At 36.2% G+C, this 13,367-nt stretch overlaps 1 protein-coding gene and 1 non-coding gene across 2 annotated transcripts in view; both read right to left on the minus strand.

The window, feature by feature from the left end:
• LOC138696099 (aminopeptidase N-like) overlaps nt 1–13,367 on the minus strand; it is a 35,613-nt gene that overhangs the window by 643 nt on the left and 21,603 nt on the right. The window contains exons 4-9 of the mRNA XM_069820637.1: nt 12,709–12,790; nt 11,955–12,624; nt 8,030–8,229; nt 1,874–2,032; nt 1,656–1,802; nt 385–466 (exon numbers count right to left, since the gene is read on the minus strand). Of these exons, the coding sequence (XP_069676738.1) occupies nt 385–466; nt 1,656–1,802; nt 1,874–2,032; nt 8,030–8,229; nt 11,955–12,624; nt 12,709–12,790 (1,340 nt within the window). The remainder of the gene's footprint in view (nt 1–384; nt 467–1,655; nt 1,803–1,873; nt 2,033–8,029; nt 8,230–11,954; nt 12,625–12,708; nt 12,791–13,367) is intronic.
• On the minus strand, nt 2,419–2,490 carry TRNAN-AUU (transfer RNA asparagine (anticodon AUU)). The gene has a single exon. It is a non-coding gene; the product is annotated as a tRNA-Asn (tRNA).

Below are 13,367 nucleotides of genomic sequence, written 5' to 3' on the forward strand. Positions count from 1 at the left end.
TTTCTGAGCACTCATATTCTTTGTTATATAGTTATTCATCCTTTTGACAGATTCCACTATTTATTGTACTTAACCAACTTGAATTTTCTCAAAAACATAAAACTACAAATACTTTTTCCTACTTCCATCACGAAATGAAAATGAGAACTTGTACAAAGAATGCAGTTATATTGTCAGACTCCAAAGCCGCTATTCTATCAATAGTCTCTAGACACATACCTTCATTTCAAACAGCTGAAATAACTAAAATCCTCTCTCAATTAATAACACTCAATAAAAGAATTGTATTCCAGTGGATACCATCCCATTGTAGAATTCTGGGTAACGAGAATAATTGTTAAGTAAAGAACTACCTTTCCTAATTACTTGACAGTTGCTACTAACCAGGTCGAGATCGGCCTGCGTCTTGAAGTTCCTTATTGCAGCAGTCAGTAGATAGTGCCATGTATCAGGTCTGTCCTCAAACCTAAAGTGAAACAAAGTCATTATTGGTAGTTAGTGATGTGGGACTCAATTTGTAATGATTAGGATCCAGAAGTTCATGTATTTGCATACTTTTTCCTGGAGAGTGTAACTATATGCTTACACATTGTCTATACGAATTATCAATTTTTGAGTTTATTATCCATGGTTGCATATAAATGCATATTTTCGTCATTTTTATAAATACATGATATCGTCAATACTTTGAGACATACTGGTATACGGCATATTTATAAGATTTACAAGATTTTTTTTTTTCCTTGAACACAAAAGGCAGGGAGCTGCATGAGAGATAGAATGTGTAAATCACTATGTTGAAGAGATAGAATGTATAAATCACTGTGATGAAGTACGAACACTCAAACATGACATGCTAGGTTATTGACTTTGCATGTCTCCATAAAGAAAATTTGTGTTAAATGCCTATTTAAGAGTTCAATTATTTAGAGCAATACCACCTATTCCATTTCCACCTACATCAGTGTTAATCCGATGGGGAAAGTAGCTTATGCTGGTCATATATTATGCTAAGCAGTTAAAGAGGTGGTTAATTCATTGCTCGAACAATGCTGCGTCTATTGAGACAGCTCAAAATACACTGACAGCAATGAGTTGGAAGGAAATCTGGCATTTAGAGTTGTTCATTTTTGCGGTTTATCAAAAGTAACACTTCACCGGAAACTGTTGGCACTCCCTTACATTCGTCACTAGCCACTTTTAAGAAACGAAATCTAATGTGAGTTCTGTTTGTGGCAGTATAAGGTAAGAAGCAAAGAAAAAGTGACGTTATTTTAAAAAATCCTGGATGTCAATAGTTGTCAATATTCGAGACATTCTCGAAGGAAAAACCTTTATCACATCAAAAGATTTCTCTGTCTGTGGAACAATTAATATCATTTAAATATGTCCGAGTAACCTTGTGTGACGTGGGAAGAAGTTTTCACGGTACAGAAACATCTTCAAGGACAACAGACGCAGTTTCTAAATTGAAAACCTCAGCCATGCTTTAGTCGTAAACTGTAAATCTTTGCTGATTCTAGACAAGGGAACCACCTCTGCTTCAACCTCAAATAAATAATGTAAGTTCGTCTCATTAGCATTTTGCGCTTTTTAAGGGCATATTTGCATGCATATTTAGTAGTTTTTAGGAAATGACCCTCTATGATACATACCTCTCCTTGAGCTCCTCAAAATTGCTTGACAGGAAGTTGAAGAGCATGGTTTGGCCAGTCCTGCTGCCAACAATTAAGTTTGTGAGCATTTGCCAGTCTCCATCCAACATGGTGGTGTTCCCCTCTTCCAGGGTTCCGTTCAGAATCCTGGAGACATTATATGACTTAGTAAATTATGTTCACAGATACATACACATATGAATATGTATTGTACTAACCTTTGTACCATGTCTTCATAATCAGGGCAACTCTCCATTTGCTTGAGCAGGTACCGGCGCTCAGGGTTTGATCTGTTGGCCAAGAATTGTATCAGCTGCTGTGCTGGCATCACCCAATCTTCAGTGCTGTTCCACATAATGTCCACACAGAAGATAGGTCTGCAACACAAAATATGTCTTCGGATAAATTCATAGGTCAGCTGAATTGCCAATTTAATACAATTTCAGTAAAACCTGAATAATTTCGAGGGAAAAATTGTTCCGGGGCCGGGTATCGAACCCGGGACCTTTGGTTAAACGTACCAACGCTCTCCTACTGAGCTACCCGGGAACTCTACCCGACACCGATCCAATGTTTCCCTCTATATCCACAGACCTCAAAGTGGGCTGACAACCGTCAAGCAACCAACATTTGAGTGCACACTAACTCTGTGTGACTTTAAATTGTGGTTTTCTGTTACGTACAGTGACGTGTATTATGCAAATTAAGCTTTCAGGAATAACTCCCTGTAAAGTTAATTTGAATAATTTCGAGGGAAAAATTGTTCCGGGGCCGGGTATCGAACCCGGGACCTTTGGTTAAATGTACCAACGCTCTCCCACTGAGCTACCCGGGAACTCTACCCGACACTGATCCAATGTTTCCCTCTATATCCACAGACCTCAAAGTGGGCTGACAACCGTCAAGCAACCAACATTTGAGTGTACACTAACTCTGTGTGACTTTAAATTGTGGTTTTCTGTTACGTACAGTGACGTGTATTATGCAAATTAAGCTTTCAGGAATAACTCCCTGTAAAGTTAATTTGAATAATTTCGAGGGAAAAATTGTTCTGGGGCCGGGTATCGAACCCGGGACCTTTGGTTAAACGTACCAACGCTCTCCCATTGAGCTATCCGGGAACTCTACCCGACACCGATCCAGTAAAACCTGTGCTTTTTTTGGTATTTGTTTCATGAAAATTACAAATCATGTCAGTTCAATCAGACAGTTATTTATAATCAGTGATAGTTCACTCCTGTTTTTATTATTGCTGGTTCAATCAACTCGTTTTCATTTTTGCCAATTCAGTCCAGTTCAGATTAACTTGTAATTAAATGATCTTTGCTTCAGGTTCATCTAATAGTTGAAATTAGTATCAGTTCAGTTAAAACAGTAGGAGAAGTAATTAATTCATTATTAATTATGAATATGATCGTTTACACAGAGGTGTTTGTACAGAGTTTGAAATTCATTATACAAGACAGTATATTTTGGCCAGTCATCTGAAAATAGTTTAAAACAAAATCTTTTTGTTACACAGAATGGTGCAAGAATCACTATCTGTATGCAGGGTGGAATGAAACCTATTATATTAATTCACAGAGGTCAATGTGAACAAGTTTTGTCAAATAAGTTTTTTTGATACGTCCAATAGTTTTGAGAATACAAAATGTAACATGTTGCAATACTTCTTCAAAGATAATAACTTAAATGGAGATTGAGTTACAGAATGTATATTCGTAATAATGTTATTTTGAGTTATATCAAATGTAAAAGAATCTTTAATGGAAATAGATCTGTTTTGTAAGAATGTACATTCTTCACTATTTTGTAATTACGTAAAAAGCATAGAAATCAACAGATACTGTGAATGTTGAATAAGTTTCATGGTATTAAATTTGGAGTTGAAGAAGTTATAGCATAATAAAGAATGTTAAAACAAAAGAATACTTTACATTTTGATCTACAGTAATTTGATGGAAACATATCTGATGAGACGTTTTTGTTTACATTCTCCTCTCGCAAGTCTTTTGGAATGGATGATTGTAGTTACACTCACCCCCACTGCAGAGCAATGACCTCAAGGAGCGCAGCCACTCTTTGCAGCATTGCAACATGTTACATTTCGTATTCTCAAAACTATTGGACATATTAAAAAACTTATTTAACAAAACTTGTTTGCATTGACTTGATCTATTACCTCTGTGAATTAATGTAATAGGTTCCCTTCCACTCTGTATATTATGATGAAATTTTTACGCATGTGTTGTCTTGTTAACATTTTTCCTCAAATGTTGTCTTTTTAACTGGAAATAGGATTCATTCATTCATAGTTTTCTATCCAAGGTCAGATCTTTCACTGCAAACTCAGTATTCTCCAATCTTTCTATTTTTTGCCTTCCTCTTAGTCTCCGCATAAGAACCATGGAAATAGGATTAATTATGCAATATTTTTGTGTTACTAGGTTGGTAAAATGAATTGCACAAGTGTGTGTCGACACAACATTGCTCTTGCTCTGTTGTGTGTTCTGTAGCAGCTGCTAGATAGAGACTCTGGGTGTCACTGTTCCTGTCCAAATAATTTTAACACTTTTTTTCCTTTCATTTGCCTGTTGAGTTTCATTCCATTGCTTTGAGTTATAGTAAACAGAACATTCACTTTGGGTCTGGGCCAAGACGAGCAGACTGAATCACAGTTGGTTGATGTCACGCATCAGCTCCATGTTGTAAACAATTAATGTAGAATGTGAGCTGGACATCCAATACCTATTATGTTTTCATTTAAATCTCTTTTCAGAGCAAAATACACATTTTTTCCTCCTCTGCATGCATAATATTAGCATTATCTTCAGCAAATACATTGTATATGAAAGTAATTTCACGCTTTTTGAGTGTATCTGAAATATAGAAGGCAATATGATATATTGAATGTTTTTTTAAGTAGGTTATTTTAAGACGCTGTATCAATATCTCAGGTTATGTAGCATCTGAATGAGATGAAAGTGATAATGCCGGTAAAATGGGTTTGGGGTCCAACACCGATAGTTACCAGCATTTGCTCATATTGGGTTGAGGGAAAATCCCTGTAAAAACTTAATCAGGTAACTTGTCCCAACTGGGATTCGAACCCAGGCCACCTGGTTTCGCTGCCAGACGCACTTACCATTACTCCACGGGTGTGGACTATATTGAATGTTAGTATTACTTATCTCCACCCATGAAAGTAGCACTCTAATCACATGGAGTCATGTGTTTACCAATTTACAATACAGGAAAATAATAATGCTTAGTAATGTCTGCCAGACATAAATAAAACTACTCAAAAACAGTATATATCTAATGAAAACCAGATGGTAAATAACACAAGCTGCCGCTGGATGTCTGCCTGTAACAGTGGCATGATATTACTATCCCATTTGAGAAATGTTACCGTGGAAAGGGGGGACAGATTTTTACCTTGGAAATATTCTATAAAAGTGGTGCTAATGTTGTGATTAAGGAATGGACCAATCATTTCGATTATAATCTGAAACACATAAACAATAAAATTCAGTTGTATGACAAGTATATCGTGGTTTTTCGTTACAGCATCCTTAATTATCTGTTGATTTATTCGTAAGGAGCTCTCTTTCTGGTATAATCTCTAAGATTTATGATCTACAAAATTATTATTAGGTAGATTCTCTAGATTTGGTTTTGCTTGTCAGTGTAATTCCACTATTACATGATGATGATGATGATGATGATGATGATGATGATGATGATGATGATGATGATGATGATGTTTGTGAAGATCTTTTTTTTTTTTTACTTGGCACCTCAGTATGTGCAGTCACTTGTGCTTCTTTGGTATGCTAGTCAAAAGTAAAGGAAAGAACAGCTAATCCATCCCACACTTTTTCATACAGAAACTCTAGTTATGTATTTCTGCACCTAAAATATTCTGAATTCTAAGATAACCATCTCATCAGACAAGCAAGCAGTATTGAAACTTATTATTTCTTGTACTTTTGAGCCTAAGCTTGTCTGGGAATGTTATGACTTCCACTCTCTACTGGCAAAACACATCAAGGTCACATTAAAGCCCAGTTCTCACAGTGCGTGTTTCCTTGCTGGCCAGCAAGCTTGGTGCTGTGATAGCTATGCTGCTGGCGTCCATGTTTGTTTCGGTGATGGTTTCTATTCACACACATTGAACTGAAACTCGTTTGCTGTTCGTCTACCGCTTCATCTGTTGCCAACACTAATGATTAATAAAAAAACTAAACTATAAGTGGAAAACAACTGAAGTCCTAAATTAACAATAGTAAATGTTGTAATAAAGTTATTAAATCAGAAGTTTAAAACAGCTGAAGTCTTGTATTTAGTACTATATTCTTAGAAACCAAGAAATACATAAAAAAAGAACAGATTTAGTTGGAAAACAATTAACTTGGTACATAGCACTATTATAGTATAGAAGTAAACGCAAAAAAAAAAAAAAAAATAAGAAACCTGATCTTGAAATCCAGCATGGCAGTTAGCAAATCAGCCAGCAGTGGGTAGAATTTCTGCCAAGCAGGCATACTGAACTGCCATCAGTGCTCCCTGCATGTAGTCCATCAAAGAAACACACCGTGGAGACCAGACTTTAATGTAATTGCCTGATCGTAAGTGAAAAGGGAGTAGTGAGTATGCTGATAATATCACGGAAGATAGAACTCAGTCCTGATTTGTAGGATTAGAACCATTTTGTAGCTATTTAAAAAATTACTTACAATTGAAATATGAATCTCGGAGCAAAATAAAACAATTCTCCTACTATGAAACATTCCCAGTCACAGACAACAGAAGAGCTTTCAAGTTAGTTGCAATAGAAGACAAAACAATTTTCAGCTGTCAGCAGACCAGAATTAAGGCTGATCAGTCCCTGGTCCTACTCAATGAACACTGGTCACTTACATGACATATACAAAATAATAGTATAACTACCGGTAATATTGGTTTATGTTGTCTCTACTGCAGTAGAGACATCTAAGCACATTCTCTGTAATTTCGAGGCCATTGTCCGACTAAATATGCAGCATTTTGAAAAGGCATTCTTGTATGTATTCTTCAGAAAAATTATTTACTTTTGTATAAATCTAAATAATCTGTTATAAAATATTTAAATTCGGCTATGATGAATACGGTAAGAAAGATTTTCTGTCGTCATAGTGCTGAGAGGTGTAATTCGAATAATAATAATAATAATAATGATGATGATGTGAGATTTTGATTCTCGAGTACATCACCTTAACTATTTACTTACAAATGGCTTTTAAGAAACCTGCAGATTCATTGCTGCTCTCACATAAGCCCACCATCGGTCCCTATCCTGTGCAAGATTAATCCAGTCTCTGTCATCGTATCCCACCTCCCTCAAATCCATTTTAATATTATCCTCCCATCTACATCTCGGCCTCCCCAAAGGTCTTTTTCCCTCTGACCTCCAAACTAACACACTGGATTTCTGGATTCGCCCATACATGCTACATGCCCTGCCCATCTCAAACATCTGGATTTAATGTTCCTCATTATGTGTTGTGTAACTTTCTCCATTCTCCTGTAACTTCATCCCTCTTAGCCCCAAATATTTTCCAAAACCTTATTCTCAAACACCCTTAATCTCTGTTCCTTTCTCAAAATGAGAGTCCAAGTTTCACAACCATACAGAACAGCCGGTAATATAACTGTTTTATAAATTCTAACTTTCAGATTTTTTGACAGCAGACTAGATGACAAAAGCTTCTCAACCGAATAATAACAGGCACTTCCCATATTTATTCTGCATTTAATTTTCTCCCGAGTGTTATTCATATTTATTACTGTTGCTCCAAGATATTTGAATTTTTCCACCTCTTCGAGGGATAAATCTCCAATTTTTATATTTCCATTTCGTACAATATTCTGGTCACGAGACATGATCATATACTTTGTCTCTTTAGAGTTCACTTCCAAACCTATTGCTTTACTTGCTTCGAGTAAAATTTCCGTGTTTTCCCTAATCGTTCGTGGATTTTCTCCTAACATATTTACATCATCTGCATAGACAAGAAGCTAATGTAACCTGTTTAATTTCACACCCTTTCTGTTATCCTGAACTTTCCTAATGGCATATATTCTAGAGCGAATTTAAAAAGTAAAGATGATAGTACCAATAAATATTTATTGTATTTCAATGTCCTAAATTTTAATGTTTAATTCTGAAAAGTATGCAAGTTTGGAAATTTATATAACGGAAAACTGTCTTGATTTTCAACACAAAATCGCATGCTGGAATGCATTTTTATTTCCTCAATCCATATAAGTACACCAGCCAGAGAAATGCAGCATGTCTGTCATGCTGTACAATTCTGATTTCTGTGACTTACTCTGTGTCATTGCCTTCTGGTTGCAGTGTTGGCATGACAGAGCTCAGTGCCTCACGGGCTGCCTCTATGCATGGCTCATAACCCGTCCCACAGATCTCACACTTGGCATTGAACCAGAATTCTGCTCTGAGTGGGTTCTCGTCTGGTGTAGGCTCTCCCAGGGACTCGTACATGGGGGTCATCAGACGTCGCAGATATTCCTGAAAGGGTACAAAACTCAATTAACAAGTATCCAGATGTCAAGATGGATTGAAATTGATAAAAATGAAAATAAGGACTCCATAAAAGCTATTGGAATTTAAAAAATCTTTATGTAGGCTACGGCTAGTTTCAATGCCAATCTTTCTTTTTTTCATGGAATCTTCTCTTACACTCACTTGTTAAGCAAGCATATTATGCAAAGTGCTGAGGCCACAATTGGAGGTGCTAGAGAATTGATAGGAGGTATCAGTACCAGTACTGCCATATAGAGATATTGAAAGAGGAAAGAATTGATCATGAATTTTCTAAAATCTGGAGGAATATTGAAGAGTTTTCAGTTCACTGATATAAATTGAGGGAAAGAAGGCAGAGGACGGACACTGGAAAGTTTTCTTTTCTCAATCGTACTATCAGGGACTGGAATGCTTTACCTGCAGACTTACTAAAGGCTTTACCAACAACCAAAAATGCATTTAAAAATAGGCTTAAGGACCTTACTAATAGACGGTAATTATACACAGTATTTAAAGAGTGTAAATGATATGTTGTTATTGAAGTATTGTATCAGTGAAGAATTATGTTGTGTCAGTGAAGTGTGTTGTATCAGTGAAGAAGTATGTCGTGTCAGTGAAGTGTGCTGTGCAAGTGAAACGTGTTCCTGTCAGTGAAGCTTTGTAGTTTATAGTGGCAGTGCAAAGTATTTGAACAGTGAAATGTTTTTGAAGTGTTAGTGAAATCAGGATAGAATCAGTGAAATGTGTCGTAGTTCCAGTGCAGTGAGTGAGTTGACAGCGAAATGAGTGTAATGTTGAAAGGTACTTGTGCAGATATGAACATATCATACTCGTGGGTTTTAGTTCGCTCTTAGTTTTAAGATACAAATTAGAATATTTCAAATGTTATTTTAAGTGATCGTTTCATTTAATTTAGTATATTCCCTGTTGTTGTTATTATTATTATTAATTATTGTTAGTATTAATTATTAGTATTATTATTAATTGTATTTTTAATTAATGAGTTTATTATTGTCATTATTGAGTGTAATTAGTTACCACTGCCACCGGGTATATACCCATTGCAGTGTAAATAAATACATACACATACAAACACAGCATCTGCTTAGAAAATCAAATTTATGTTGAGAGACAACTTTATACTCTCAACTGTTGGGCAGCCTGAGGAGAGTCAAAGTAGTCAGAGTGATTAAGATTATTGGAAGACAAATGTGTATTTCAAAGTTCTAGATATCTTTTGACTGGCAGATTGAGGTACAGGTTTAGTGAAGAATCTTTGTCCCTAGGAAATGCTGTTGATGGTCTTTTTAACCTATATTTTGAGAGTGTTTGAAAGATGAAACTTTTCACAAATGTCAATTGTCAAAAACTGTATTAAAGACAGAGCAATTGAATTTAAATACAATGGCTTCAGTTATTTAAAGAAAGTAGTATAGAAAAACCTTTGAAGAGGTGGAAAAATTAAAATATCTTGGAACAACAGTAACAAATATAAATGATACTCGGGAGGAAATTAAATACAGAATAAATATGGGAAATGCCTGTTATTATTCGGTTGAGAAGCTTTTATCATCCAGTCTGCTCTCAAAAAAGCTGAAAGTTAGAATTTATAAAACAACTGTATTACCGGTTGTTCTGTATGGTTGTGAAACTTGGACTCTTACTTTGAGAGAGGAACAGAGGTTAAGAGTGTTTGAGAATAAGGTGCTTAGGAAAATATTTGAGGCTAAGAGGGATGAAGTTACAGGAGAATGGAGGAAGTTACACAACGCAGAAATGCACACATTGTATTCTTCACTTGACATAATTAGAAACATTTAATCCAGACGTTTGAGATGAGCAGGGTATGTAGCACATATGGGTGAATCTAGAAATGTATATAGAATGTTAGTTGGAAGGCCGGAGGGAAAAAGACGTTTGGGGAGGCCGAGACATAGATGGAAAGATAATATTAAAATGGATTTGAGGGAGATGGGATATGATGGTAGAGACTGGATTAATCTTACTCAGGATAGGGACCGATGGCGGGCTTATGTGAGGGCGGCAATGAACCACTGGGTTCCTTGAATGCCTTAAATAAGTAAGTATAGAAAAATCTATACCCCAATTTGCATAAAGTTCTAAGGGCTGCTGCTACCATAATTTCAGATGCTTGTGAAAAGAGTTTTTTTGCAACGAATCAAGATATGACTGAGAACTTAGGAGATGCAAGAAATATTTACTAATCTGGCTTCAGATAGAAATTGAACTACTTAAAAATACCATCCCAAGTGATGATGATGTAAGGAGATTTGCTCAGGTACCATGGCATTTGCTACTGAGATGAGTAAGTGAGCATATAATTTTATTTGATACCATATTTTCAAATAATAGTACTGTAAAGGGAAAAATAAAGCGACTTTATAGAAATATAAAATAATATTGATAAATTTAACAAATTTATTAAAGTATAAAACTATCTCACTAAAAGTGGTAAGTCTGCCAATGGTTGCATGTCAATCACCTTTACAACCTGTTTCAATAATGATCTTACTAAGACTACTTTCAGGCAGTTCTATATGATTCCACAGTAAGAAAAAGGCATTGGTTTTATGGGCCTTGCCTAATACATTGTCCAAGCCATGTGGTAGTAGGCATTTCTGTGGCAACTGGTCATTGATAGAATAGTCCTATATGCTTAATGCTATTTTCTTTACGTGAAATCCTCTATACATGGCTTTTATTTATAGCAAGAAACAAATCGACCCTCCCAAATACTAACATTGTAACTCAATTTTTTATGGTTTTGAGTTATGCAAGTTAATATGATCTTATATTGTTTCTTTTTCTTCCAGTACTATCATTGTATCTAAATCTTCCCAGTCGTATGTAAAATCTTATTGTTACTATCTGTATACATTGATTTACACGATCATTTTAAAACTTCATTTGCTTCTCCTGAAAAATGGAATAAAGTGAGTTACAATGTTAATACTTGTGAGGGTCGAAATGAGGATTTTCAGATTACATTTACGATTTCTGCAATATATATACTTTTTTTGGCTATAATGATGAAGATTACGTTAATTTCACAAAATAACTCATGCATATAGCTACATTCAAATGTTAAATTTTGTTCTTGAAGTTTTTAATTGAAGGCCCCATTCTGTAGATAATAACTAATTTTTCTAAAATCATTTTTAGATACACTTGTCACTTTATCTTGTGTGAGAGAAATTTAAATGTCAAAATCGGTAAAAATATGGCAATTTGTTTCCATGAATTTTACAGCATTTCTTATTCATTTTCGTTAACATTATATATCAGTACCAAAAAAATTATTAATGTGATAGTAATAAGGGATGATATTTCTTGTGATATTGCATGATTTTGTTCAGAGTTATAACCTATAAGAAAGTTATTCAATAATATGTTTGCTTTTATTTTCGAAACGAATTTTCACTGTGGCATGAATTTAATTTATTTATCATTGTTTCAGTAACTATCACAGTTTAATGAAACAAATTAACAATGATAATAATTGGAGTTCCACTGTAATGTGACCTGAAATTTTATATAAACTTACAAACAAAACAGAGAGTAATTTTTTCTGCACCAAGAGTGCTGAGAACCTAAACATTTCCGTGGAAAGCTCGAAATATATTTTTTGCAATATCATAATACCGTATTCTTGCCTTATACTTATTATAATCAGAAAGTAGTGTCCTTACATTGTACTTGTCCTCCACTCGAGTCCTCCGTATGTGCTGTCCTGTGTGCTCAATCATGGTAAACATGACGTCCCACACGGCAGGCTCTGTTTCATTCAGCAGAAATAGTGTCATGTCCAGGGCTGTGCTGAAGTCCAACTCTCCGCCAAGAGCGAGGTTCCAGGCATCGTGCAGCAGCTTGATGCGTGCAGGGGCAGGCACGGAGCTCCTTGTTCCTTGCAAGTGCTGGGCCAGCAATCCCCAATTGTGGTGGTCATAGTTCACCATGAACATACCCGAATCAGTTGGATTCACAATGATGAAGGATTGGTCATCTGGCAGACCACTCATATTGAAGTAGCGTTCACCCCGCATCCAAGCAACAGGATATGCAGTGCTAGGGTTCAGATTGTCAGGAGTGAGGTATGCAATGGGGATGTACCACGTGAGGTACTGCTCTTCTTCAGAGAGGGTGCGTGGCTGTTCGCGTATGAACACATGCTGCTCCAACATGGCAGAGTTGTCATTGTAGTCACGCTGCACAGTAAGTACAGGGAAACGGTGGCAGTCCTTACGCAACCAAGACCTGGCGATTTGCCCTACTGATAGATCACTTGGGAGAACTCCGTCCATGTGTGCTTGGTGAGTCAGTGTCGCCCAGAACTCATCTTCAGTGAATGTGCTATACTGACTGTGGCAGAAAGAAAGACTCTGCGTCAGCACCGGCTCATAATTGATAAGTATTATACTCTATCTTATTTGTGGACCAACTTACTTGTTGAGCAGGAAGTTTCTCAGTGCTGTACGGAATGTCTGCTCAGTGAGGGAAGCATTGAGCATGCGCAGGAACCACTGAGCTGAAACAGAAAGTACATATTGTGTAACATATCTAAGTTATTCACTATGATGAATTTCTTTCTAAATAGTCTCTCCAAATATCACTTCCTGAGTACCTACTCATTCTGAAGAACATGTCTTTTAATTATTTAGAGAAACACTACTTCCTGAATACTGGTTATGAAAGAAGTTCTTTCCTGAATACTCATTCTGAATTGCGTCCCTTGTGAATACTATTGAAGATAATTACTTCTCAGAACTCTTTAAGAGAATCTGTTTCTTAATACTTACACTGAAAAGCAACCCTTTCTAAAGTACTCTGAAGGACATTTCCTGAGTACTGACTCTGAGGGATATTGTTCCTGAGTACACACATTGGAGAGCATCCCTTCCTGAATCTGAAGAGCATCCCTTTTTGAGTACTCACTCTGAAGAACAATGCTTCATGAGTACCATACTCATTGAGCTTTTCTTCCTGAGAGTACTCATCCTGTAGAGTATCCCTTCCTAAGTACTCACTCTGGAGAGCAGCCCTTCCTGAATACTCACTCTGAGAGAACCCCTTTCTGAGTACCCACTCTGAAGAGCATCCCTTCC

The sequence above is a fragment of the Periplaneta americana genome, chromosome 3, assembly GCF_040183065.1.
Source record: "Periplaneta americana isolate PAMFEO1 chromosome 3, P.americana_PAMFEO1_priV1, whole genome shotgun sequence".
Taxonomy (NCBI): domain Eukaryota; kingdom Metazoa; phylum Arthropoda; class Insecta; order Blattodea; family Blattidae; genus Periplaneta; species Periplaneta americana.